Genomic DNA, 27,623 nt, shown 5'->3' on the forward strand with positions numbered 1-27,623 from the left:
GAAGTGGTGGCTTAAGCTTCTTTAGTGCTGTGCTTTAACCTGCTGCGCCACCACAGAGGGCCTCTTACTTTTTAAAAAAGATTTATTTATTTATGCAACTGGGGTACAGGACAGGGTATGGGGGGTTGAGAGGATTCATCAGAGACAGAGTGGGCAGCAGAACAGGCAGTTTGAAACACACTACTGAAGGGAGCAGTAGGCTAGACAGAAGAGGTCTGCCACGCCCTGTGGGTCATCCCCCTGGCCAGGGATCAAACTTGGTGCTGCAGTGGCTGCGATAACGTCATAGTGCTGTGCTTTAGCCCATTGCACCACCAGGGAGGGCCCCCAACCTTGCTTTAACTTTGTTGTGTTTTTCTACTCACAAAGAAAAGTTTAACCTGAGCAGTTGAGCATTGTTTACTTTTACATACCTACTTGATCTTAGAGCTTTCATGATAACTTTCTTTCTTTACCTCCATGTCTAGAGACAATCTTCTCTTGTCTTTATTCAAACCCATACCATTTCTTTCCTTTTTTGAAACTATGTCTGTTATCTGTAAAATGCTGTTTTTTCCCTTCTCTTTTTCGCCCTACTTTTCTCTTCCTATGCCCTTCCCCTTATTCCCACCCCACGTTCCCCATGTTTTTAATTGAGGTTTAAATTAAATTATATACAATGAGGTACATAAGCTTTTTTTTTTTTTTTTAAGATTAATTTATTTATGCGTCCAAGAACTGGGGTGTAGGCCAGAGATACGGGGGGTGAGAGGATTCACCAGAGACAGAGTGGAGAGCAGAGCAGGTACATCTACTGAAACACACTGCTAGGTCTTCCCTGGTGGTACAGCGGGTTGGGGAACTGCATTGCGAAGCTAAGTCATGGCTCCTTCAGTGTGAGTTCAATACCTGCCCAGCGAGGTGATCCACATGGTGTAGCAGACCTGTTCTGTCTCGTCTGCTGCTCCCCTCAGTAGTATACTTTGTTGATCTGCCTGTTATGTTCTCCACTGTGTTTCTGGTGAATCTTCTCACTACCCCTGCACCTCTGGCCTGTATCCCATTTCTGTATGCAATAAATAAATTAATCTTTAAGAAAAAAAAAAATCACTGCTAGGGGAGCAGCAGGCGTCAGGGCGTCGATGCATGAGAGGCCTGCTCTGCCATGTGGGTCAGCTTCCTGACCAGGGATCAAACTCAGTCTGGCTGGCAATAGCTTGAGAGAGTTGAGACTTTAAACCTGTGCCACCAAAAAGGACCACTGCTCTTAATTTGGGTTATTTTTAGACACTGGTTTTGCCTATTTTGTAAATTTGCTCCTTTGTACTTTTATTCCTTTCTCATAATTTGAAAAAATCCTCACTGTTAAGAATAACATACTAAATAAGAAAAATGACTTTCTAAATGTAAGGCAGTTATAATGTGGTTGAAAAGAAGACATTGAAGAATTACTTTAGTGTTACCGAGGTTAGGAAAATATGGGATGTTCTGGACTCTATGTATATTATGAATAGTTAACCTACTTTGCTTATTGAGGACAATCTTTGAGGAGTAAATCTTTTTAAGCTGAAACTTGAAAAATAAAATAGGAGTTAGCTGGGTAAATTTTGTAGGGGAAGTTGTTTTAGGAAGAAACTCTACATAGTAATCAATTTTGACATAATTTGTTCCAAATATTTTAGTTGATGTGCATGAAAATAATGTTGTAAAAATAATTTCATTTCTAAATAGTTAAGTATGTAGTTCCCCCAAATGATCTACAGTATCATTATCACACCTCAGAAATGCTACTTTTATCCACTATCTGTTAGTTATCTACTATTCTTTGGGTTTTTTTATAGTTTAATTTTCATAAGATTTAATTTGTTTTGTTTTTTGTTTGAATAGTGGCCAATCCGTCATGGTATAGTTGAAGACTGGGACTTGATGGAAAGGTTTATGGAGCAAGTGATCTTTAAGTATTTAAGGGCAGAACCAGAAGATCATTATTTTCTTTTGGTAAGTATGACTTACAATTTCACTGAGGCAATTTCTGAAGATGTTTACTAAGAACAGTTCCATGATATATCTTTGCTCAATAGGACATATTTTATTTTTATTAAGTTGTCATACATGTTTAGAAGCTTTTGTTGTACAACTGCATCACCTTTATGACTGTCCTCACCTGGATTCCAGTAAAAAGTTTAGGCATTTAAGGAAGTCTTATTGGCAATTAATATGAAATCTTAATGCCAGGAACCGTAGGTTCTGAAAAGGTAGAAAGAAATAGCATTTTTCTTTACTATCATATATTTAAACAGCATGTTTTTTTCTTTCTTATTTATTAATATAGATACCACTTACTAACTTAATAGTAGGAAAGATGATTTTGTCTTTGTTCTTTTGTTCCCTCTTACTCAAAATCCCTGTCTTGTCCCCCTCCTGCATTTTAGTTGTCACAATGTTTGCTTAAATCACTTTTATTTTTAGCATGATGATAATGTGAGTATTATTTACGAATGGGCCATAAACATAATTGAACTGTACAGTGAGCATTCACATATCCACAATCTAGCCTCAAGAGTTAACATTTTCTTACCATTTCCTTATGATACTACCCATTATTGCACTAGCATTCTGTACTTATTTTTTGGAATTAATTCAGAGTAGGTTGTAGGTAGTCATATCAACTCTGAATTACTTTAGCACACATTCATCAATTATAGTCCATTTTTAAGCTTATAGTCTTTTTTTTATATAAAATTTTCATGCTATATAACGCATAAATCTTAACCCTCTCATTCTTTGCGTTTTGAGCAAGAGCTGAAGCTTTCCCTACCAAATATGTTGGCTTTGTTGGCTATATCATGGTCTTTGTTGCAGCTCCTCAGTTCTGCAATTGTAGAATATAGACAACACTTGAATAGTTATGGTTGTGTTCTAATAAAATTGTATTTACAAAAGACAAGTGGGTGCCCTGGATTTGACCAATAGATGATATAGCTTGCACATCCTCTGTTTTTGACAGATGCATACATCTGTATAACCTAAATTGTTATTAAGATATGGAATGTTACTATTTGTTTTTAAAGATTATTTATGCATACAAAACTAGGGTACAGGCCAGAGGTGCAGGGGTGGTGAGAGGACTCACCAGAGACAGAACCAGTGCAAAACAGGCAGATGGACAAAGTATACTGGTGAGGGGAGCAGTGGGTGGGGTTTGAACTCATGCTGAAATGGTTTTAGCGTCTTAGTGGTATGCTTTAACAGGCTGTGCCATCAGGGAGGGCCCTTGGAATGTTACTGATAGCTGGAGAGTCTCTTTATGCCCTTTCCTACTTAATCCCTATCTCTGAGTGTAGATTGAGTATCAAAAAAATGGAATCCTACAAAATGTTATTTGCTCTTTGGTGAGATGTTTTTCCCTAAGCCTAATCTTGAGATTCATCTATGTGGTTGCATATACCAGTAACATGTTACTACTTGGGGGTAGTATTCCTTTGCATGAATATACATTTCCCCCATATGATAATGTCATCGTATTTTAGCTATTATATTACTTAAATCTTCTGAGCAATATTTTAATTTCTCTTGTGTGAAGACCTAGAAATGCATTTGCTGTGTCAGAGGATATGTACATGATAGTTTTTACAGCAATTTTCAGAATTTTTTCCAAGGGGTTGTAACCTTTTTTTCATAGCCTCCAGTTAAGTGTTACTGATCAGTTTGCTTTATAGTCTATCCAACATTTGATGTGCCTTTTTAATTTTAGCCTTTCTGGTGGGTGTGTTAAGATTTCTCTTTTTAATTTTTATTTTCCTGATAGCTCATGATGTTGATGTTCTTTTCATGTATTTATTAGCTATATGTTTTCCTTTGCAAGGTCTTCTGATTACATTTTAATGTATACAGAACTTATATTTTTCTTAGAATTTACAATTTAACTGCTTTGGTTTTTTAAGTTTTCTAAATAATTTCCAACTAATGAGTATAGTTGTAAAACTTTGTTAGATAAGTTTAAACACTTTACATAGTTTAGTTGTAAAGGTTTTATAGAAAAAAATCTTTTTTGTTTTACTTTGTGTCTTTTAAAATTAAAAGATTTCATTTGTAATGAATTCAGTTTTATTAGTCTTCCCTTTGTAAATTTGTAAATTTAAGGAATCATTCCTTAAGTCAAAAAGAATTCTTCTCTATTAAGTTTAAAAGTTTTGCCTTTTTAAATATTTGAGATAATACATAGGATTGTGATGTTCATTAGATGCATAAGAATCATAGGTCTTATCCTATAGGCTTTACAAATTTAAACAGTTAAAGTAGTCATAAAACATACATGAAGTCCAGGATTTCAAGTGCCTTCAGTTCTATTTTGCGTTATTAGCAAGTGTCTAGCCCAGATTTAATCTGCAAATTTCTAGTGATATATCTAGTTGCATAACATAAATTGAAAAGAACTGTAAAAATCTCCACTTTTCACTCTTAACACTTAATTATATAAATATAGCATTTCCTAGGAAGCCACACCATAAATTTATAGACACTTGGCTTATTTACTAGACTCTTAGACAAATTAAGTACATACTGCTAAAAGTACTACATAGATGAGAATTCTTCCACCAGCAAATAATATTGGTATGTATGCTTAGAGGCCTGCCATTCTCATGTTTATAATTTGATTTGACTGGTTATCCTCTTTCTGTACTACTACTTCTTTTTCTCAAGGTTTAATCCTTGTAAGTAGTAGGATGAAGAATTTCACTTTCTTTTTTCCGTGAGCATCACCATATTGTTTTGCTATACGTATACATCTATTTGAATTCTCTATAGTTTTTCAACCTACATGTAGATTGTTGTACCTAATTTTAATGATTTTAAGTTTATTGTTTGAAATAAAGTCTCTTAAAAAATTCTAAAGTTATACAAATAAGCTGATAACGTTTACTTTAAAAAATATTATTCAATTTACAGACTGAGCCTCCACTGAATACTCCAGAAAACAGGGAATATACTGCTGAAATAATGTTCGAGTCCTTCAATGTTCCAGGCTTGTACATTGCTGTGCAGGTAAGCAAGTTAGTGAATCAAGATAAGGTTGACTCTTAAGTTTTAATGTGTTTTTTAATTAAATCACTCTAAAAATAATTTTATTTATAATGTAAGCATGTCATAATGCTTTCTTGACTTAATAACTTAGAAATCATATTATAGAATATGGAAGTATTTAGTGAACAAAAGTGAAATGTTAAATAAGTTGATGCTCTTTGAATAGGACAGAAATGAGAGAACTTAATATTTAATTATTTAATGTCAGGAATTTTATTATAAGTATTTATTTATCTTGTAGCATTCACTTTTTTATCCTTGTAACATCCACTTTTTGTCCTTTTTTTTAATGGTCTGTTTTGATTGACTTACCACTAGTTATATTTGACCACTCTCCCTTTTGGAGAGTATCTAGTATGTCATAAATTCCTGTAATACTACATTGCACATAGTTTGTGTGTATACTTGTGGAACAGCTTTACTTTTACCTCTCAGGATTACAGCTCGCCTCTTTTACTTATTTTATAGTAGGTGCGACACCTGACATATCACAGATGTCTAATAAATGTATAGAGTATAGTGATTATGATGTGTTAAAATAAGGTGACCTAAATAACTTTCTAGGTCCCTTTCAGCTATTTTATTGTAACTAGGTAAAATAAGTTTAGCCCTGCTTTTAATTATTAGTCAAAAATTGAGGTTTGGAATTTACATTGTTTTTAAAACATTAGATGTGTAAACTTCCAAACTTTTTTTTTGAAATATGAATTGTACTTTGTTGTCTATGCCAAAATAATTCATAAATTGTTACTTTATCAACTTACCTAATTAAATCATAGTATATGAAAGTGTGCAATGCTTTTCTGTGATTAAATAATTTGCTACATATTTCTGAATGTAATTCACGCTTAGAAATTTGGAACTAATTTTACAGGAGTGATACTTGTTAATAGTCTTCTATGTATTTAGTAATTGTTGGACAGGTGATTTGTACTATCTTACTTTCCCCTCACTTTGTGATTTACAGACTAGTCAAGATAAACATAGTTTAAGTCCTGGCAATTTTAATACTATACTATTCCTGTTACACTTCCACATTTTTTTGAATTGCTAACTGAAATATGGAAAATTTATAAATATATTTCTAAAAGTAAATAAAAGCTTGTTAACTTTGCCTTAATAAGTGTGGAATGATGATAACATTGTGTATATAAATTAATTTTGTATTTTCTTTAAACATTTTAAACTACATTTAACATTAAAGTACTTCAGTAATGTGTGTGTGTGTGTGTGTGTGTGTGTGTGTGTGTGTGTGTGTAGAGAGAGAGAGACAACTTTGTGTTTTTGTTTTCTCTTTTTTTACCTATCTTATTTTTGTTTAAGGCTGTTCTTGCCTTAGCTGCATCCTGGACCTCAAGACAAGTAGGAGAACGGACACTGACTGGTACGGTAATAGACAGTGGAGATGGTGTCACTCATGTCATTCCAGTGGTAAGAATATTTTAATTCCTGAACAGAACATTAAGTAATTCATCTGGCAGGGTAAATAATGGATTAATACTACCTTTTAAAACCTTTAAATATTACATTTTTACACTTTTCCGTGATTTTCTCATTAGCTAAGATATGATTCATTTTTATTAGCTTAAATTATTATTAGAATTATATATATTAGAATTTTATAAACAAATTCTAGCTGATGCTTTTTTATTTTCTCTCATATAGGCTGAAGGTTATGTGATTGGCAGCTGTATTAAGCACATTCCAATTGCAGGCCGAGACATAACATACTTTATTCAGCAATTGCTGAGAGACCGAGAAGTAGGAATTCCTCCAGAGCAATCCTTGGAAACTGCTAAGGCAGTAAAGGTAAAAAGTAATTGATGACAGTGTGATCTAATTAGAAATTAATGTCAAGTTTATAATGTTAACACGAAAGATTAATTTTTAAAATTTTAAGTGAGGTATTTTCTTCTTACAATGTTGTTAATAATTTATCATTTAATGATTGTTCTCCTCAGGTATTGGCCCTGTAGTTCTCCCATCACCATTACCACTTGTACTGTGAGAAATAGTACCTTTGAAAAACCTACTTTTGTTAGCCAGTTACAAATCATGACTCTCAATTATATGTGTTATTTTTCTTGTATCTTTATAAGGAAATTATTGGCTTTATTCCTCATTTTTCATTTGTTCTCCACATTTTTTCATATTTGAGGGGACTTAAGTAAGAACCTTTATACCAATTGACTCTAACAAACATTTGGGTGATTACTCTTTTTAATAAAATAATTAGTTCACTTCAGAGTTCTCCCAGTTTTTCCACTGAAATTTTATGCTGACATTTTTATGTTATAATTTTTAAAATATATAATTATTTGGTTATAGGAAAGAAATGGCAGTTGGCTCATGTGATGTGGCAAATAGAAGAAAAATGTGAAAGTTATTTAATGTCTTTTAAATAATTTGTATGATACCAAAGTCTTTTTCAGTGCTTTATACCAACACTCAAAATACTTGGCTTTGCTTTTTAAGTTCATCATTTGCCAGTGTACCTTAAAAAATTACCTACCTGGGCCCTTCCTGGTGGTGCAGTGGGTTAAAGCACAGCACTGAGAATCTAAAGCCACTTCCGCATGAGTTCTACTCCCGCCTGCCCTCGAGGTGACCACATGGTGTGGCAGACCTCTCCTGACCCGCCCGCCCGCTGCCCCCCTCAGCAGTGTACTTCGTCAATCTGCCTGTTCTGCTCCCCATTCTGTCTCTGGTGAAACCTCTCGCTGCCCCTGAGCCTCTGGCCTGTACCCCAGTTCTGTATGAACAAATAAAATCTTATTTTTTTTTAAAAAAAGGCATTTTATTAAAAAAAAAATTACCTACTTGGTGGCACAGCGTGTTAAAATGCAGCATTGCAAGTGAGCCACAGCTGCTTCAGCTGCTTCAGTGTGAGTTTGATCCCTGGCCTTGGAGGTGATCCACATGGTGCAGTACACTTCTCCTGTCTCACCCGCTGCTCCCCTCACTGTGTAATTTGTCAGTCTGCTTGTTCTGCTCCCCATTCTGTGTCTGGTGAATCCTTTTACCACCTATGTGCCCCTGCCTGTACCACAGTTCTGTATGAATAGATAAATGGATCTTAAAAAAAATTATAGTGGGCCTTTTCTGGTGGCGTCACAAGTTAAAGCACAGCACTATGAAATTAAAGCCTCTTCAGTGCCAGTTCATTCCCAGAGAGGGAGGTGACCCACGTGGTGAGGCAGACCTCTCCTGATCCTGCCCGCTGCTTCCCTCAGCAGTGTAGTTCATCAGTGGGCCTGTTCTGCTCCCCACTCTGTCTCTGGTGAATCCTCTCACCGACCCTACACCTCTAGCCTGTATGCATAAATAAATCTTTAAAAACGTTATAGTTCCTCAGATATAATGAGTTTACTACATTTTCTGCAGTAAAGGGATTAATAAATGGCTGCCAACAGTAACCCCATGTTGGTGGCATCAAAATGAAATAGGGTTAAATAATAGTAATACTATTATTTTCAACATCTTTGGGAAACCTATCACGTTTTTAAATTAACAAAATCTTCTGACAGTTTTAAAATAACCAAAGATTTAAATCTACTGTAGAGAATATTGATATTCAGGTTTTAAACTTCAAGGGTTATCATTTCCATGTAATTCCTGCATAGGCCTAAAATAGCATCAGATATTTTTTCCTTCTATGTCTTAATGATGAGTAGCAATATTTGCTAGTCCTGTCTATTTTAGTTCATCATTGATGATTTAAAAAAAAAAAAAAAGCGCTGTGAAATGTGTTTGTGTGTATTTTAAAAAGACTGGCTGCTTGGGAGCCCACCCATTGCAAATAGAATGACCCGTAAGTTTTTTTTTTAAGGACATGTAACCAGATATACAGTAATTTAGCCTTATAGGTGAAAAAGAATGGTTTATATTTTCTTGCCTTTAAAACAATTTTTTTAAAAAGATTTATTTATTTATACATACAGGCCAAAGGTATGAGGGGTAAGAATAGTCACCAGAGATAGAGTCAGGATCAGAACAGGCAGTCTAGGAAGTACACTGCTGAAGGGAGCAGCTGGCAGGCCAGGAAAGGTCTGCCTCGCTATGTGGATCACCTCTGGGGGCTGGGAGTCGAACTTGCATTGAAGCGGCTGCAGCGCCTCAACCCACTGCGCCACCAGGGAGGGCCAGTTTATATTTTCTTAAAGATTTCTTTTTTTTTAAATGTATGTATAGAAGAACTGGATTGTAGGCCAGAGGTGTGGGGAGTGAGAGGATTTCAACAGAGAGAGTGGGGGGCAGAACAAGTGAAGTTACTGAAATACACTGCTGCGGGAAGCACCAGGAGAGGGGGTCTGCTGCATCATGTGGATTAGCTCCTTGGCTGGGGATTGAACTCATACAACAGTGAGTGGTTTGATGTTGCTGAGATTTTTAATGGCCACCAGGGAGGCCATTAAAAAATATATATTATATTTCCAGCCTTTTATTTGGTCATCTATTGAGGTTATAGTTTTGTTACAGGTTAAGAGTTTGTATTACTTTGTGTGGTCATATCAACTGTTATTAATTCTCTAGTTTTATGTGTATTTTACATTAATATGGAAACCCTGTAAAATATTGGATGCCATTAATGAATGTTTTCATGAGATAGCATTATAATAATAAAAATTGAATCTTTAGCTTGACAATCTTACTCTATTCATATATGACACCAGAAATTACATGTTTGAGACAGCTATTTATTTTTACTGTACATATGATATCCTAACATACAATTTTTTCAGCTTAATTTTCTGATTTTATTTCTTGGAGCTATATTTTCACTTGATTATAGTTTATTAAAAATATGCCAAATTATTTAATTTCCTAAAACAAGACAGAAAGTTACTTGTTTCTATCTTTTTTTTTTAAGGAGCGTTATAGTTATGTCTGCCCAGATTTAGTAAAAGAATTTAACAAGTATGACACAGATGGATCAAAGTGGATTAAGCAGTATACCGGCATCAATGCTATCTCAAAGAAGGAATTTTCCATCGATGTTGGTTATGAAAGATTCTTGGGTCCTGAAATCTTTTTTCATCCAGAGGTAAGTTTCTTTTTTAAATTGAATTACTTTGAAATATTCGTAGAATATATCATCCATCCCTAAGATATCGGAGAGTTAACCTAACCTTAGTAATGTCTTTTGTATACTAAATACTGTAGTGAGTAATTTCTTTTTTTTTTATTACAAAGTTTATTTTTACATCATTTTGCACATTTTTTTTTTCCATCTCGATTGTAATCCCCGCGGGTTTCCCATCACCAAACCACCCCTGTGCCACCACCATAGTCCCGTGCATTTCCCTCCCTTCCCTCCCCACCCCCCCACCCCCGTTTTTGATCCCATTCCCCACTCCACCCCCACAGAATGTCTCTGGTATATGGTTGTTCATTATTTTTGTTACTTTCTCGCCTGGTCCATTATACTCCTGCTATGAGTGAAACCATCCGGTATTTTTCTTTCTCTTTCTGGCTTATCTCACTAAGCATGATCTTTTCCAGCTCCGTCCAAGTTGCTGCAAAAGACATGTGTTTCTCTTTTTTGGTTGCTGAGTAATATTCCATTGTATATATGTACCACATCTTTTTTATCCAGTCATCTACTTTTGGGCATTTGGGCTGCTTCTATGTTTTTCCAATTGTAAATAAAGCAGCAATAAACATGGGGGTACAAGTATCTTTTTCAATCAGTGTTTTTGTGTCTTTTGGGTAGATACCTAGGAGTGGGATTGCTGGGTCGTAGGGAAGCTCCATGTTTAGCAGTTTGAGGAACCTCCAGACAGTTTTCCATAGTGGTTGTACTAGTTTGCATTCCCACCAGCAATGCAGGAGAGTTCCTTTTCTCCACATTCTCGCCAACATTTGTTGTTGCTAGTTGTTTGAAGATGTGCCATTCGTAGTGAGTAATTTTTTTAGAAGAAAAAAAAGCCTTTGTTTTAATAGGCTATGCTAAATAGTTAATATTGTTCATATATTTAGAAAAATGAAACTTCTGTCTCTAATATTTGTAGATGAATATAGGCTGGAGGGGACGAGGAGAGTCCCTTAAATTTATGATAATTTAAGAGAAATAGTTTTGAGACCTTAAGGTTCCTCCATCCTCCATGTAAAATGATAAAGTGACTATTTTACAAAATACCTTTAATTGACTATAACAACAAAACATTCAACTGTTAGCAAAATAGTTTTTCTTAGCAGTATATGGAATGTATGAAATCTGCATTTTTTGAAATGTTTGCTTTTTATAATGAACAATTCTATAACTTATATAAAAATTTAACTTAACTGACAAATTACTAATAAATATATCTGCTCTGCTTATTTAGCATTAAGAATTTTTTTAATATTGTTTACTCAGCAAATAGTAAATGAATACAATTTTTATGGCCTCAGTTTAAGCAGTGAGTACTCAAAAATGAAATAATTGTTTTCTTTTGCTCATGTGGCACTCTAAAGTAAGAGAGTATTTGAACAGGTAGTTTCTTTAATGAATGCATGTATCTAGTGAGAGCACAGATAAAGATTATCTAAGTCAGCCTGGGAAGGGGATTGGTGGGAAAAAGACCTTGATACCTCAATAGTTGTTCATGGATTAGACCATGAGGGATTAATATGCTATGCAAAAGGGGTTTTCTGGATTCTCTACTCTTCAGTATAGAAATAACACAGATTTATGTGCACTTTTGGAAAGTCACTTTGCCTGCACTTGGTCAGAAAAATTAGTATACAGGTAATGAGTTGTTTTAGGAGCAGACAAGTTTATTTGAAGTCTTTCAGGTGAAAGATAAAGTCAGTGAGAATGAAAAATGAGTTAGAGCAAAGAATAGGAATTAACATAATATACTGATAGGTTAGATGAGACTAAGAATGAAGAATCTGATGATTCCAGGTTTGTAAATTGATTAACTGTATGTTGTACTACCCACTGAAATTTGGAACATAAATGAGTGTATTATATATATCTTCAAAAAGTTAAAGTAATGAAAACTTGGATTAGTGTTTTTTAATTGATATATTTATTCTGGTATAAGGATAGATAAGATATCATTGCCATATGTGGTTCAAGGGAAAAGATTGACCAGGGAAAGGATAAGGAGTGGGGAGAGAGGGAAGAAAAGGACCCTAGTGGATACTAACTTTATGGACAGACAAAGGAATCTACAAAGAATGCTAGAGATCACAGATAGAAAGAGCTCAGTCAAGGGCCTGTGATCCTAACTTTGAGAAAAAAGAGTATTTAAAGGGGGGAGATTAAATAGTACTAGTTGCTTTGATAAAATGAGGTAATAGAGAATACTTAAATTCTCACAGATTTTCAGTGTCCATTTTATTGCTGACCCAGGGAAGAAATTTCAGTGGAATGGTGTGATGGAGGCAGCTTGTTTATTAGTTAGAAGTAAAAGATAGGGGATATCCTAGGAGGTGACTCTAAAAGCAAAACCTGGTGACTGCTGGGGATTGGTAAAACTGGCTGAAGAATCGTGTCTTTAAGTAGGATACTCCAGTGATAGGAGTAAGGAGTTAAGTATGGGTTTAGGAAAATGTGGATCTGGAATGGTTGAGGAACAGGCAGGTAGTTGAGGCAAGTTCATCATCATAGTTCATAGTTTCAGGTTTTTTCATTAAGAAGAATGAAACGTGATGGGGAAGGAAAAAGATTGTAAGATTGGGGACTGAAAGAGAATAATGGCTTTCTTAATCACAATTGAGGGACATTGAGAGATTAGGGAATGCATATTTATAGTAGTGGGACACTACTAATTTAGATACCAAAAGTTCTAATCATATAATAGTTTTACCCCCTTGGGCAGTTGAGGGAAAGGGACAAAATTCTGACAACGCAGAAGCTTAAGTGTTCTGTAGAGAAGAGAAGAGAATTTAGATGGCTGAATTACTAGCATATAGTGAGCGATGTCTATGGTTGTGAGAGAGCATGATGAATTGGCATGTAACTACAAATTGGAAGCAAAGGGAGTGAGCACCAGAAGCATAAGGAATTGTCTTAAAGAAATAATACAGAAATTTAAAGATTTAAACAAAATCTTAGCAGGTTTTAAATAAAAATTAATTAAAAAGAGACATGTACATAGTTTTTAAAAGTCAGATGAAACAGACAGGTTTAAAACAAAAAAGGTAACTTCTTAACTGCCCACTACCCCACCTTTTTATCACTAGCTATTATTTATCCATTACTCTTGGTAATGATCTTCAAATTTCCAAATATTCTGCTTATACTATTTCTTGATATAGTATCTGCTAACCTTTTTTGGGTTAGTCAAAAAATTTTTTTCTTTATCTTTTGCCTTAGCTAGTCTATAAATTTTAATTACTGGATAGATCAGAATTATTAGTTTTATACCTGTGAATGGTTAGTTTTGAGAAAAGTATTCTAATATGTTTTTCCTTATTGAGAAAAGTATTCTAATACGTTTTTTCCTTAAAACTTTAAAGTTTTTCTGAACTTTTGCTTCATTTCTTTGTGTCATTTTCACCATTCATTTACTTTTTTCTTTTGTTTATTCTGAGCTGATAGTAATTGCCTGGATATACAGGTTGGAAGGGACTCTTGAAGGGGATAGAGTTTCACTTCTCCATAGAAAGAACTTTAATTTTTTCTTGTAAAGCCTTGTTTGCTATTACTCATGTAGTAATTTCTTTTAACTTCAGTTTCTGGCATTTCTGATGCATCAATTTAATTTTCTAAAATGTTGGTATGTCCATGCCAGTCTGAACCTTTTTCTTCCCTTACCAGATAGAGTTGTCATATTTCTTCACTTGTTCTGTGGATTCCTTTTGATGCTTTTCTTGTGTTGGAGCCCTAATCTTTATCTTTTTTATAATTTATTGATATTTTGGAGATCATCTTCCTTTCAGGGTTCCTGATATAAAAGGGTGCATGAAACTTAGGGCTTTGCATGTCTGAGAACATACTCATCTTATTTTCACACTGGTATGCATGTAGAATTCTAGATTGGAGATAATTTTTCTTCCATATTTTGAATTACTCAATTGCTTTCCATTACTTGAAGTAAAAAAAAATAAAAAATCCTCTGATTTCTAAACTTTGTATATGACCTGCTTTATTTCCTCTGTATCCTTGTAGAATCTTTCCCTTGTCCCTGAGCCATTCCTCTGTTCTATTTTCTTTTCTAGTTGCTCTTAATATTTTTTTTGTGCTAATCTCTGATACGTTTTTTAGCTTTATCTTCTGAACTTTCTACTATCCTTTTAATTTCTGCTAACATTTAATTTTTGATTTTCTCTTATCCCTCCTTGCATTAGTCCCTTTTTAAATACCTTATTTGTTTGTTTTATGATTGTGTACCTTCTGGCTCTCTTAGGATATTAATCAGAAGTTTTTATAAGTTTTCCTTTCAGCATGGTTTCTTCTAAATTACCTTTTCTTTTTGCTTTGATGTCTCCTTTTCTCATTGCTTTGATTGGTGACCTTCAGGGACTATTAACTTAAGGGGACACTGGAAATCTCAACTTTGTGGGTAGGGGCTTATGGACCACAGCCTTTTTTGTGTGATTCTCTAGATCGTTTTGGTTAATCTAGTTTCCAAAGAAGTGTACTCCCTTGTGGGTAAGAGCTGGCTGTCAAATGGGGGAGATGTTTGGCATGTGTGTTTCAGCAGTAGGCTACATATCTTCACCTAAAATCCCTGCAATTTAATTGTAATCTGCTGTGCATATGAGTCCTGGGACATTATTCCCTTTAGAGGATAGATGAACCACTTTTCTTGAATGAGAGGCATTTGATAATTTCTTTAGAGGGGATCTGGGACTTTAACTGCTCAGAGAGACTTTGAGTCAGTTGTCTACTCTGCCCTCCATCCATTTCAATTTCAGAGCTAGCAGATCCAGGCCAGTTCTTTGGGGGATCTGTGATATAAAACAGGTTAGTTCGTGACTCTCCTTTGGACTTAAGTATTTTATAGGATCTGCATGGTCTTGTCTGTCAGCATCCTAGATTTACTAAATTTTTGTTTTGTTTTGTTTTTTGTTTTTTTTTTTTAAAGATTTATTTATTCATATGGAACTGGGGTAGAGGCCAGAGATGTGGAGGGTGAGAGGATTCACCAGAGACAGAGTGGGGAGCAGAACAGGCAGATCAACGAAGTACACTGCTGAGGGGAGCAGCGGGTGGGCCAGGAGAGGTCTGCCACGCCGTTTGGATCTCCTCCGGGGCAGGCGGGAATCGAACTCATGCGGAAGTGGCTTTAGCTTCTTAGTGCTGTGCTTTATCCCGCTGCGCCACCAGGGAGAGCCAGCATCCTAGATTTACTAAATTTTATTGCTGTTTCTTGCTGTTCTGTTTTCTCCTTTCTTTGGGGGATTATGCCTTTTTTTTTTTTTTCAGTCTCTGGATTGGTGTTTTTAGTAGTGTTTTGGAAGAGAACAACATTGGATATGCCATCTTTTTCAAGAATAAACCTTTTTTTTTTGTATCATATAAACTTGTCACCTAAATGAGTTTTAAGATTCCTTTCTCTATAATTTTAAATATTTGTGCATGTTTCCTCTTTCATTCGAAATATTCATTGTGGTTTTTCTTATTTTACGTGAAAGTATAGGCTTCTGAATTTGAACATGGAAAATCAAATGTATGAAAGAGTAAGACAATTTATTTTTCAATAGTTAAATTCATTACAGATACTACAGCAAACTTTTTAGGAGGAACAGGTTTAGCATTGAGTGTTTTTTTTTTTTTTTAGGATTAAGCCTTTTGGGCAAAGCTATTTGTAGTACTGTGTTTACTTGGGTTTATTCTCTATTCTAACTTTTCCAGGAAAAAGAAACTGTAATCTTCCCTTGGTAGTCTTGTGTAGTACCATTAAGAATGGACCAGAAAACATTTAAAGGCAGGACTAATCCCTTTACTGGAAAAAAAAAAAAAGATCTAAAAATACTGTTAGTGGAGAACCCTAGGTTGAATCTGTTAGTATTAACATATTGAATAACCCTCAACAATTCATTGTTTATTAAAATTCATGTTTTAAATTTATTTAGTAAATATTCATTGTTTGTTGTTTTACTAAGTATTATTCAACTGGTTCTCACCGGAGGTTTTGCAGTATAATACTCCCTGAGCTTTTTCAAAAGATACACCAAAATCAACTTGGACCAAGAATATGTGGATATTTAAAAATTTTATAAACTTACTTTTGTATATTCTAAGTAAAAACTATCTGTACTAAGAGGACACAGATTAAACAGAGGAATAAGTTACCTGTCCCCACCGTGTACAAAGGCAGAGAATTATAGGAATGTTAATTTCATGTGCATGTTATTGTCTTAGGTAATACAGAAGAGTTTGGCTAAAGAGGGACAGTGGAAAGAATTTACAAGTTTTGTATTATAAGTTACTAACAATTTTTAAAACATAGAATATTTTCTGTTAAATTATGAATATTCTCTGTCAGATTTGGAGGAGTAAATCTTTCTGAAGGACCACTATGGGACCATAAAAAACATGTTTTGAGAACTTAAGGTTCCTTAGAGATATTAGTCTAGAATTGTAGAACAGCTTTCCAAGATCATGGATATCATGATGGAAAAAAAATTCAGAGTTCTATTTCATGCAACTAAGGTAACAACTATAGCATTCCTTGTCAACAACCACATTGTTTCATTTTTCCACATAGCACAATATGGAATAGCCCTGACAAATACAACTCCCTAGTGTGTAGGTTGGATTCTTAAATAAAAGTCACACTTCCATACCCACTGTACATACTATTTAGGGTTTCTTATGTATGCCCATCAATACACTAAAAAGATTTTGACTGCCAACTTCTTTTCCCTTATCACTGAAATAGACCATTAACCATATAACCATTGCTATTTATGTTTTACTTTATCTAAATTAAAATCTTTTAAATCATTGCTCATCAGTTAAGTAACAGTACATCTCTTTCATTGTATGCCCAGCTTGTAATTTAAAACTAATTTTAGAAACTGGAAAAAAATTGGCATATTCCTAGTAATTACCAATCAAGTTATAGAATTAGTTTAATGAATAAAGAAATGTTCTCTCTCCCATTAAGACAACCTAACTCTAAAAACAAGAAGCTCATTAGACAACACTTTTTTTTTTTACTAAGGCACACTTGTTTATTTTTGACAGCTCAGAGCTAGATTTTGACCTTTTTTAGCTAGGAAAATCCCATCCAGCATTTTCCTTTACATTTTAAAGAGTAATACATGGACACACATCTATTTTTGAAAACTTTTAGTAAAATAAGATCTTTGTTTCTTAATATAGGTTTAATTCTGAACTCTTAACATTGAAAACTTTTTCTGTTTCGTAGCTCTTCTAAGGAAATGTACATTATATTTTAAGAGAGTCAATAGGCCTGCATATATAAAAGTAAATGATGGGGCAGAAAGGAAGCCTTCTCTAGTATTATTTCCTCTGTAAAACTGCTTTGTTGAATATAATAATGTTGCCCATTATGTTAAGTTAAAAAATATTATTCAACTTCATTCGATATTGACTCTTATTGTCAACATTCTCTCTCAAACTTACCTCCATAGCCAGTCCATTAAAAAGAAAATTGAAGCATGTTCATAACATGTACCTGTTAAACTACATAAATGTTACTGTTTTAACATAATAAGATTGTTTTCATTTTTATTTTTAAGAAATATTAAAGAAATGAGTACCTTTACCAGAACCTGTCTTTTTGTCTTTTCTTCCTTTTTCTGCAGTTTTTACTTTCGCAAAACTGAATTTAATATGTATTTAGTCCATGTTTTTAAATGTACATCTGTCTATAAAAATCTACATATATTTGTAAGATGTACATAGATTAAACCATTCAATTTGTTAGACTTTTTAAAATAAATTTTACTTTTGAATGTCAGTTATTTGGAAGTAGCTTTAACTATAATATGCCATCATGTGAACATAACAGTTCATTGTCATTATTCACAGTAGAGGTTACATGATGTTGGCTGTAAATACTGAGTTAGCAAATACTGAACCATTGCTTGGGTTAGATTCCTATAAGCCGTAGGTTACTTTTTTTATTCTAGAAATTCAAAGTCTTGTTTTAAATATGTGTTTCTATTTAAAGATAAAGTTTCATGTATTATTAATTCATTAATATTGAACTCATAGCCAAGAGCTTTATGACAAATATGCACGATCATTATCCTATACATAGGTTTTCTCCATAAGGTACATGATCGCCTTCCTATGCCTAGGAGTACTACATAGCATTTTATTACTATCATGGGGATAATTTTTAATAGTAAAATCACCACAAAACTGTGTGAACTGACAAGTAGATCATGAAAATCAGGACACAAGTTGGATGAAAGATGAAAAGAGAAAGGGAGAGAGCTTATTCACCTTCAGCTATGAATGTGTATATCAGTCAACTTGAAGTTTTGTATCTCTGCATGCCTAGGAGCACCTTGAATATTGACTTTGGGGTTACAAATAAATTTAGTAAATTCCATATCCATGAATGATAAATATTAACTGTATCTTATTTCCTTCCCTATTGATGGACTTAGGAGTTGTCTTTACTCCTAGAAACAAAGCTGTGGTGAATATGATTTTATATAATAGTGCACATGTATTGGGAGTTGCTTTGGGTTTGTTCTAAGACGTGGAGTTAGTAATAATGTATATTAAAATTTTATTACGTATTGTCAAATTTTTCTCCAAAATGATTTACATCGTTGTTTATTCTCTTTACTAGTATGAAGTTTACATTCACCCAGGTTTTTCCAGCTAACATAGCATACATATATGTGGCTTTACATTTTTGCAATTCTGATGGTTATGAAATGGTATATAGCACCATCATTTTCACTGTATCTGAAAAATCTGATTTCAGTGTCTTTAATTTGAATTAGAGACTAGATTTGTTTCTGAAAGGCCTTTTGCTTTTGAATTACAAAGTTAGTTTTTACTGACATTTAGGTTGTTAGTTATCTAATCTGTATCATATATCCAAATTTACCTTTCAGTTTGCTAATCCAGATTTTACTCAACCTATCTCAGAAGTTGTAGATGAAGTAATCCAGAATTGTCCTATTGATGTCAGACGTCCTCTTTACAAGGTCAGTATTTTCAGCAAAAATTGTTATTCAGGATCATACTCATCTTTTTATTCATTCAATAGTAAATTTAAAAATACCTCTTCAAAAGGACATAGTAGAATTTTTGTGCCAACTGTTTTTATACCTTTGAGTTTTTTTCTTTTTAAATACAGGTCATACTTACTTGTTTATTTTTCTCCACTAATGTAGAATATTGTCCTCTCTGGAGGTTCAACCATGTTCAGGGATTTTGGACGTCGTTTGCAAAGAGATTTGAAAAGAACTGTAGATGCCAGACTGAAATTAAGTGAAGAATTGAGTGGTGGTAGATTGAAGGTTGGTTTTCTTAGTTACTGTTGAGATGGTTGAGGATGCTTACTATAATGGGGAGGGTAAATGTCTGTCAACTTTTGCTCTTATTTAGAAAGATAAAAAGAAACTATTGGGTAATCTAATGGAAAGAGGTTAATATTACAAATTACATACTATTGTTCATCCTTTGATTGGCTAGGATTTTATCTACATTTCCAGAATTATTCTTAGATATAGCTGTGAAAAAGATTTCTTACATATTTCAGGAATAATATATGTTATGGCCCCCCAAAAATTAAATCTCCTGTAACATGGCACCAAAGTAGAGGTGAAAGAGATGTCGACATTGGGAGGTAAAGTCTGCCTTCACAAATGGACTCTAGCCTCCCACATAAAAACCTCAGTGTATAACTGGTTCAGCAAAATAACCCTTCTGTGTATGTTCTGGATTTTCGTACTTGTTGTAAAAAAAAAAAAAAAATCCAAAATTTAAATTCATAAGAGAGCTACATTTTACATTGAATTTTCAGTAAATTTTTGTTTCACCCTTTTTTTTTTTTTAAAAGATTTATTTATTTATGCAAACAGAACTGGTGTACAGGCCAGAGGTGCAGGGGTGGCGAGAGGATTTACCAGAGACAGAGTAGGGAGCAAAACTGGCAGATTGATGACGTACACTGCTGAGGGAAACAGTGAGCGGGTCAGGAGAGGTCTGCTGTGAATCACTTCTTGGGCTGAGGTCGAACTCATGCTGAAGTGGCTTTAGCTGCTTAGTGCTGTGTTTTAACCCTCTGCACCACCAGAGAGGGTCCAGTTTCACCTTTCTTAACTGGAGAATAATAAAGGAAAACATTTATTTGACTTGGAAAATTACCAAGAATGAAGGCTCAAGCTGAGAAATAACAGTTACTCAAAATGACTTAAAAGTTAAAACATAATATCCTAGAGTTTGCTACTTGTTGAAAAATCTGTATGGCAGCTTTTTTTCGGCTCCTAAATTTGCATTATCTTAAACCTGCCCCTTGGAGTGTAGTAAAAAGTATATTTCAGTATTTGCTTAGTTTGTAATGGTTCATTACAGATACATGAACAAAGAAATTCTTTTTTTTTTTTAATTAAAAATGACATATTTAATGACATAGGGAAAAACCATATGGATACTGGAGGAATCTGCTTATTCTACTCTGTAGTCATTTTTATAAATCTTCACATCCTTATGTGTTTTTAAGCCAGGCTTTATTTCCATTCAATAATTTTTATGGCAATCAAATGCAATTTTTAAAATAAAAAAAAAGCCACAACTTTTTACTAGATGTAAGTTTTTAACTTTTTATTTTGAGACATTTCCTACTTACAGAAAAATTATAGAACTTAATAAAAGGAATTACTGTATTTACTCATCTAAATTCTGTTGTTAGCATTTTATCACATTTGCTTTATTCTATTTCTATAAGCATATGTAATACAGAATGTAACTACGTGTAAATACCTTTTTTCTGAACTGAGGGTCTGTTACAAATATAATGGTTCATTACCCCCAAATATTTTAGTGCATATTTTCTAAAGATAGAGTGTGATTTGTAAGATCATGAGCTTTTCTTTGTTACAATACTGTTACCTCATTATAGGTCTGGTTTAAATTTCTGCAGTTTTCTATCTACTATTCCCTTTTATATCAAAAGGAAAAAAAGATATTCCTCCTCCCCCCCCCCCAGCAAGTGTTGGATTACACATTTTCCTTAAGTCCAGAGCAAGCATTTAATGTTTTTTGTCTTTTATAATCTTAACATGTTTGATCTTTACCATCAATTTTTCTTTTCTAAAAAAATCCATCATTCCTTCTGTGTTTCTTAGTTTTCTGTCTCCTTCAGTATCCAGTGATATCTATAAGGGACTACTGACCTCATATTGTATAGCCCACTTCACATGTGTAATAGTATTGAAATGCCATCAATAACTATCATTGTCATTAACTTTGATGCTCAGATTTTACCAGTATGGCCTAGTCACGGTGCTTTTTATATCCTTTTGATATGACCCCAGTATTCTTCAAACTCTTTCTTTCGTTTCTAACACAGCAACATGTTCCACACTCATTCCTTATTTTTTCTTTCTTTTAGAATCAGCCTTTTCTTTTACTCTTCTCCAGGGCTACCTTGTTCCTATTAGTAAAAACATGCTTTTAAGAAATTAAGTGTTGGATACTAGGTACATTCACTGCTACTGGGGATAACTACTTGGAGGTGTTCTTGTGCATTAGCCTATTAGCTATAGGCTAGATGTGGGTGGGTGTGTGCCACATACACACTGTTAGTTCTTTAAAAAAAAAAAAATTAAAGAATTCGTGCCAATAATTCCATTTGCAGAACATAAAAAAGCTCATTCTAGCTTTTACTTCTCATAATGCTTTTCTCTGCCTGGGGGAAACCTAGTTTCATAATCAACTATATATTATGTTTTTGCACAGTTCCTGAGTATGTATATAGTAATTTTAGCATTGTTAGTCTATGCCACCTGTGAGAACAGACCTGCTAACTAGAGTTCAGTGTTTGCTCACTTTTAATCTTTACCCTAATGTTATAATCATAGTACAGTGTTCACAGATTAGTTAGATTATTTCCTTTCCCCCACAAGTTAAGAATTAGCTTAATTTGTTTTTGCTGTATTTTGTTTTGTACTTTTGCCTGTTTGAAGTGGGATTTTTTTTTTGAGTACACAAAACATAGCATAATAGCATAGAATTTTTATTTGAATTCATTATTAAATTGCCTTTTTTTCCACCTTTTGCAGCCAAAACCTATTGATGTACAAGTCATTACACACCACATGCAACGATATGCAGTTTGGTTTGGAGGATCCATGCTGGCTTCCACGGTGAGATGACGCTTACTTTTAAAATATTATTAGTTTTTTAAAAGATAAAAGAATCCATCAATGCTAACAGAATTCAGAAAAATAAGGCACCTATCGTTAAATTTTATCGAAATATTATGTGACAAAGTTTTAAAAATTGGATGTATATGTACATAAATGGAAGTCATTTGAATTTTATGTTTGTATTTTTCTTTGCTTGTCAAAATATTAAAAACATAGAAGAAATAGGTATTGAGCAAAGGAAAGTAAATGTATGAATTAAATGTGCTTTTTCAGTTCTGTAGAGATTGGTAACTGGTTTTAAGTCACAGTTACTAGGATTTCTAAAATTTTTCCAAATATTTAAGCATTTTAGATATACAATTCTGTTTTAAAGCATATCGAAAATAGTAGATTTTTACCTTTATAAAAATATATGTTTTTATTTTCAGCCTGAGTTCTACCAAGTATGCCACACCAAAAAAGATTATGAAGAAATTGGACCTAGCATTTGTCGTCACAATCCAGTGTTTGGAGTCATGTCGTAAAATTGACTTCATAGTTATTGGGGTTAGGGAGGTGGGGAAGAAATAATCTTTCTGATTATCTGTTTTGTCTGGATGGCTGGTTTTGAAATTTAAACCTGACTTGAAATAATAAGACCAAACATAACTATACAGGAATATTTTAATAAATATATCAACATGCGAATGTAGAGGAGAGCCAAAATAATTAAGTGTTTTTCTTTAGATTGACTATTTGAACCATGTGTGTAACAAAAAGAAGTGAATTTTAGTTCTTTCTGTGCCCTGATATTTTGTATATTATTGAATTATCCAAGATTTGATGGGATTTATCGGTATGTAGATAGCTCTATAATGCTTGAATTGTACACTTCTCAGTGTGCAATGCAAGAGCTTGTTTATATTTCATACTTTTTATACTTTGAGGAAAAAAGTCAAAGAAAAACTAGTATTTGAGGGAGAAAAAGAGACCAAGTAAAGGATAAGTTAAAAATAACCTCATGAGACTTGGCGTACACATTCATGGGATTCCAGTTATTATGAATTGCATCTGTTCCCCTGTGCCCCTCCAATGGTTTTCTTTGCAAGTGCTTTTGGAACTAAGAAGTTAGTATCTTGGATTAACTGATGCCTGCTAGTGCTTTCTGATTACTTGCATTCTGTTTCTTGCTTTCAAGGAAAAGTAAAGACAAGACTGTTGGACCAGTATTGCAGTTCTGTAGTGTCATTTCTTACCAAAAAAAAAAAAAGATTAAATTGATTACCATAACTGGTATATTTAATGCCTAACACCATTCTAATAAAGGCACAATTTCTTTTTAATACTTGTTTCAAGCTCTTTAATTAACTCTTTATAAGTTAACTAATAAATCTATTTTCTTCAAACCTCTGCAATGGTTCTTTACAATCACAATAGTTCGTTAGCAAGCTGACTTTTTTATGTGCTCTATACAAATAATTGTGAATTTTTAATATGTTGAGTGCTTTCATTTTGATAACTGGATCTCCATTTGATATTTTCATTTGTATAACTCATTTGCAGTCTGAGAATCTTTTTAGTGCCAGTCCCTGACATCATGAAAAGTTAATTTTCTTTGCATTTTAAAAATACCTGGATCATGAAGAAAAAGTGATGAAAATAAATTAAAACTGAATTACCTTTTCTAATGTTTTTTTTATTTTTTAAAGAAGCAGTGTCTTTCTACTTTGTGTTATAGTGGAAAACCTTTTGCAAACTTAAAATTTCACCAGTTATTTGTAGAAGACTAACATGGGAAGTGTTTTATAGATTTTTAAGATACCAGTGAACACTTAAACATTTTGTCGATGAAAATAACACGTAAGATAAGTATACTTCTGTCCAAAAGTTAAAGAACAAAGTGTTTTGTGTTTAAGATAGAATTGGGGAGTAAGCTTTAGAGTGAATCTGAATATTTTAAATTGTATTAATTGTTTATGGAACTCAATCTTTTGAGTGTTGGGGGTAAAGAATTTTCTGGTTCTCAATTTATAATTTATAAGGATTAGCAATGCAGTTTACATGAATTATGAGAATACATGAAAATACAGCTTAGCCCTTTACATTGGTTCATTAATAGTAACAGTATTACCTGATCTCTCCTTTTTTAATAACTAGGATTTTGATTAATTGGTAAATATTAATGGATAGAAATAAAGTAGATAATGATTATCACCTGATTAATTTGATGCTCTATTTGTAGTAAGACAGTTTTCACAACTTGTATTAAATACTTGTAACTTGCACTTACTGCTAGTAATCACCCACTTCTGATCTACTTAGGTTCCTAATTCAGTTTTCAGGATGTTTTCAAACCCTCTTTAACATACTGAAATATTCTTGGCAAGATGTTTAGAAATACCTCCAGAAATAAGAATATGGAATGCTGGGATAATAGGCTATTATGTTCTTTATATTTAATTTCTACATAGAAGTCCTGGAGAATATTTTAACAGAAACTTTCTTCGTTCAAGTAATTCGATAGATGCTACCAAAATCCTTGTAACACTATTGGATATTATTTGTAGTCTAAAAGCTCATTTTTACCATTGTAAAATGGTTGTTCCTCTAAAACTGGACTTATGTAGTTGCCAGTCTTGGCTACCTTACTACCTTGGCTAGCTACCTTCAGTCTCTTCTTTAATTTATACTTGCTAAAATCATAGACATAACTTCTGGGTGTTAAAGATTCTCACAATCAGATTAGAATTGTGTCTTAGAACATACTTCATTGTAATATTCTGTAGTCTACGTAGTGGACCAAGGATAGAATTGTTAGGGGGAGCTCTCACAGCAGATCTGAAACCTTGTAATTATGTCAATACCATGTCTAAGTTACCAATGAACAAGAATTTTAGGATTTGTTTGAGGGTCTGGAAAGTTGGTAGCATTCAGTGAAAAGAGATTTTTCAGAGTCATTCATCCATCTTTCATTGATTTGTTTTTCAGCATACTAGAATTTTCATTATTCAGTCTGCTTGGCCTTGATGCAGTCTTAACAAAAGTAAGTTAAGGTCTTTGGTTGTCCTTGGTATTCTCCGTGCCATAATTCAGTGTAGCTGATACATTTGAAACTTAGGAGCAGAAGTTAAAAAATACTTGTTTGAATTCAGCATTGCATTGATAATATTCCACTAAAAAGGGAAGAAATAAATGATTCAGTAAAAATGACAAGTGAAAAATAAATTAGAAATTTAAAAATTATTAAGAAATGCAATATTTTGATTTTGATTCAGCAAATGATGATTTACAGTTTCATCATTTGGTAACATTTAAAAACAGGTGTTGAGTCAAAATAAAATTTCATTTTTACTCAAATGTAAAACAGTAATTATATACTTCATTTGGACCTCTAGTTTCAGAGGTATTTCTTCACCCTGTGTATTAATGCATATACACAAATGCGCAGACACATTTCAAACACTTTGTATGCAGATGACTAAAACATTCTGTCTTGAACCTTCCTAATAGTACAGGAGTTAAAGTCTTAGCACTGTCAAGTTATCATCAGCCACTGTGGCCTGAGTTCTATCCCCAGCCAGTAAGCTAATTCACATGGCACAGCAGACCTCTCCTGTCTTTGCCTATTGCTCCCCTCAGCAGTGTATTTCAGTGAACCTGCTTGTTCTGCTTCCCATTCCATCTCTGATTAATCCTGTCACTACCCCCATCTTTGGCCTAGGCCCCAGTTCTTATGTACATAAATAAATAAATCTTAAAAAAAAAAAGTGCTTCATAGATTGTTGTGAAAATAATATAAAAAATCATGGGCCCTCCCTGGTGGCACTGCACCTCTGGCCTCTACCCCAGTTCTGTATGCATAATAAATAAATCTTAAAAAGTTAATAAATCTTAAAGAGAAAATTCTGTCAAGATTAGAGGCTAGTATGGCAGTAAAAACAGAGGTAAGAAATATTTTACCCTGAGATTTGAAGGATACCTTATTAAGCTTAGATTTTCATGAAATGTGGCAGTCGTGGCAGTTTTGAGGGAAAAGACTCAACTGGTAAAGTGAAATTTAGAGTGTGCCTATGGTTTAAATTTGCTATTTTGTGTATTCCTGAAATTCCTAAAGATAAATGCTACATTTAACAATAGTTGGGGAAAGCAGTTCCACAATGGATGTCTTTATTTTTTTTTTTTATGCTTTGCTTAATGCCTGGCACTTAATACTGTATAAGTAAATGTGGTAGATGGATATGTGAATGCATAAAATCCTTTTAATTTTAAAAACAAGTTTTGAATTACTTGGATATACAATTTCCATTCCTTTAAAAATAACCATACTTGAAAAAAATTTCCCCTTTTCTAGTTTTTTCCTTAAAGTGAAATTCTGTATAAAATAGTGGGGTGCTATTAAATAATGATAAATTAGTTCTAATGTAGGCATTCAGTGGTAATTTGACTAAAACTTTAATCATTTTGAAATCTCCATAGTATAAGTAAATGAATAGTGTGCTCTAAATCTGAGCTTTGTATGATACTGGTTGAAATGCCCTGGGATGTTCTGTAACATTTAACAGCAATAGAAGGAATACTATGAGTGGTTTTTATTGATCAATTTTTAATCTCTTGTCCAAATTCCATTTTTGCCAGTTAATTTAGAGATGATGATTTAATTCAAAACTTTATCCTTTTCCAGTGAGTAAGATTTAGGGGTGCTGTAGATTGTTAATCTTCTTTGGGGGTTTATTATAAGTTGATGCTAGAATTGGAAATGTACATTCTCTTATGGAAGTGCATGGTATCTTTCTCACATAAATTCTTAATCCCCATTCTTTAGAGATGGGCAATATTAAAATCTCAGACTTGATTTTTGGTGCCATAATGTTTAATTGGGGTAACTGATACTATGTATGTTCATGAGATGACTAAAGTATTTTACAGAGCCGTTAAAGTATTTTACAGAGCCGTTGCTATTGCAACAGTTTTCTCCTACCCAAGATCTTGAAAGGTGAATAAGATTGGTAAGTGGAGAGTAGGTGGAGATGATGTTTTAGCTGTGGAAGAAGCAACATCAGTAAAGACTAGTAATTGCTGGGGAGGTAAGAATGTGATTAATCAGTGGGGGATAAGACTGGAGAATATTTGTTACACATTGAAAAACTTTAAAGTTGTTGCAGTGAAGGTAGAATTCATGCAACCACAATTGGCATCACTGTGGAATCTTAAGTTTGATTTCCAACTTATATTTTACAAGTGAGGAAACAGATATTTTACATGATTTGGAAGAGGCCATATAGTAACAGAATAGGACTTGGTAAGCTTTTTATCTTTTATTTATGCTGAACAAT

The 27,623-nt window shown here is 33.5% G+C and overlaps 1 protein-coding gene across 1 annotated transcript in view; it reads left to right on the top strand.

Moving 5' to 3' along the window:
- The window catches only part of ACTR3 (ARP3 actin-related protein 3 homolog (yeast)), a 44,387-nt gene extending 20,418 nt beyond the window's left edge, over positions 1 to 23,969 (top strand). Inside the window, exons 4-12 of the mRNA XM_004674704.2 lie at positions 1,867 to 1,977; positions 4,930 to 5,025; positions 6,388 to 6,495; positions 6,730 to 6,873; positions 9,935 to 10,108; positions 19,051 to 19,143; positions 19,333 to 19,458; positions 22,225 to 22,308; positions 22,740 to 23,969. Coding sequence (XP_004674761.1) covers positions 1,867 to 1,977; positions 4,930 to 5,025; positions 6,388 to 6,495; positions 6,730 to 6,873; positions 9,935 to 10,108; positions 19,051 to 19,143; positions 19,333 to 19,458; positions 22,225 to 22,308; positions 22,740 to 22,835 — 1,032 coding nt within the window. The 3' untranslated portion in view covers positions 22,836 to 23,969. The remainder of the gene's footprint in view (positions 1 to 1,866; positions 1,978 to 4,929; positions 5,026 to 6,387; positions 6,496 to 6,729; positions 6,874 to 9,934; positions 10,109 to 19,050; positions 19,144 to 19,332; positions 19,459 to 22,224; positions 22,309 to 22,739) is intronic.
- The last annotated feature ends 3,654 nt before the right edge of the window (positions 23,970 to 27,623 follow it).

This window comes from Condylura cristata, unplaced genomic scaffold (genome assembly GCF_000260355.1).
Source record: "Condylura cristata isolate star-nosed mole 26May11 unplaced genomic scaffold, ConCri1.0 scaffold00002, whole genome shotgun sequence".
Taxonomy (NCBI): Eukaryota; Metazoa; Chordata; class Mammalia; order Eulipotyphla; family Talpidae; genus Condylura; species Condylura cristata.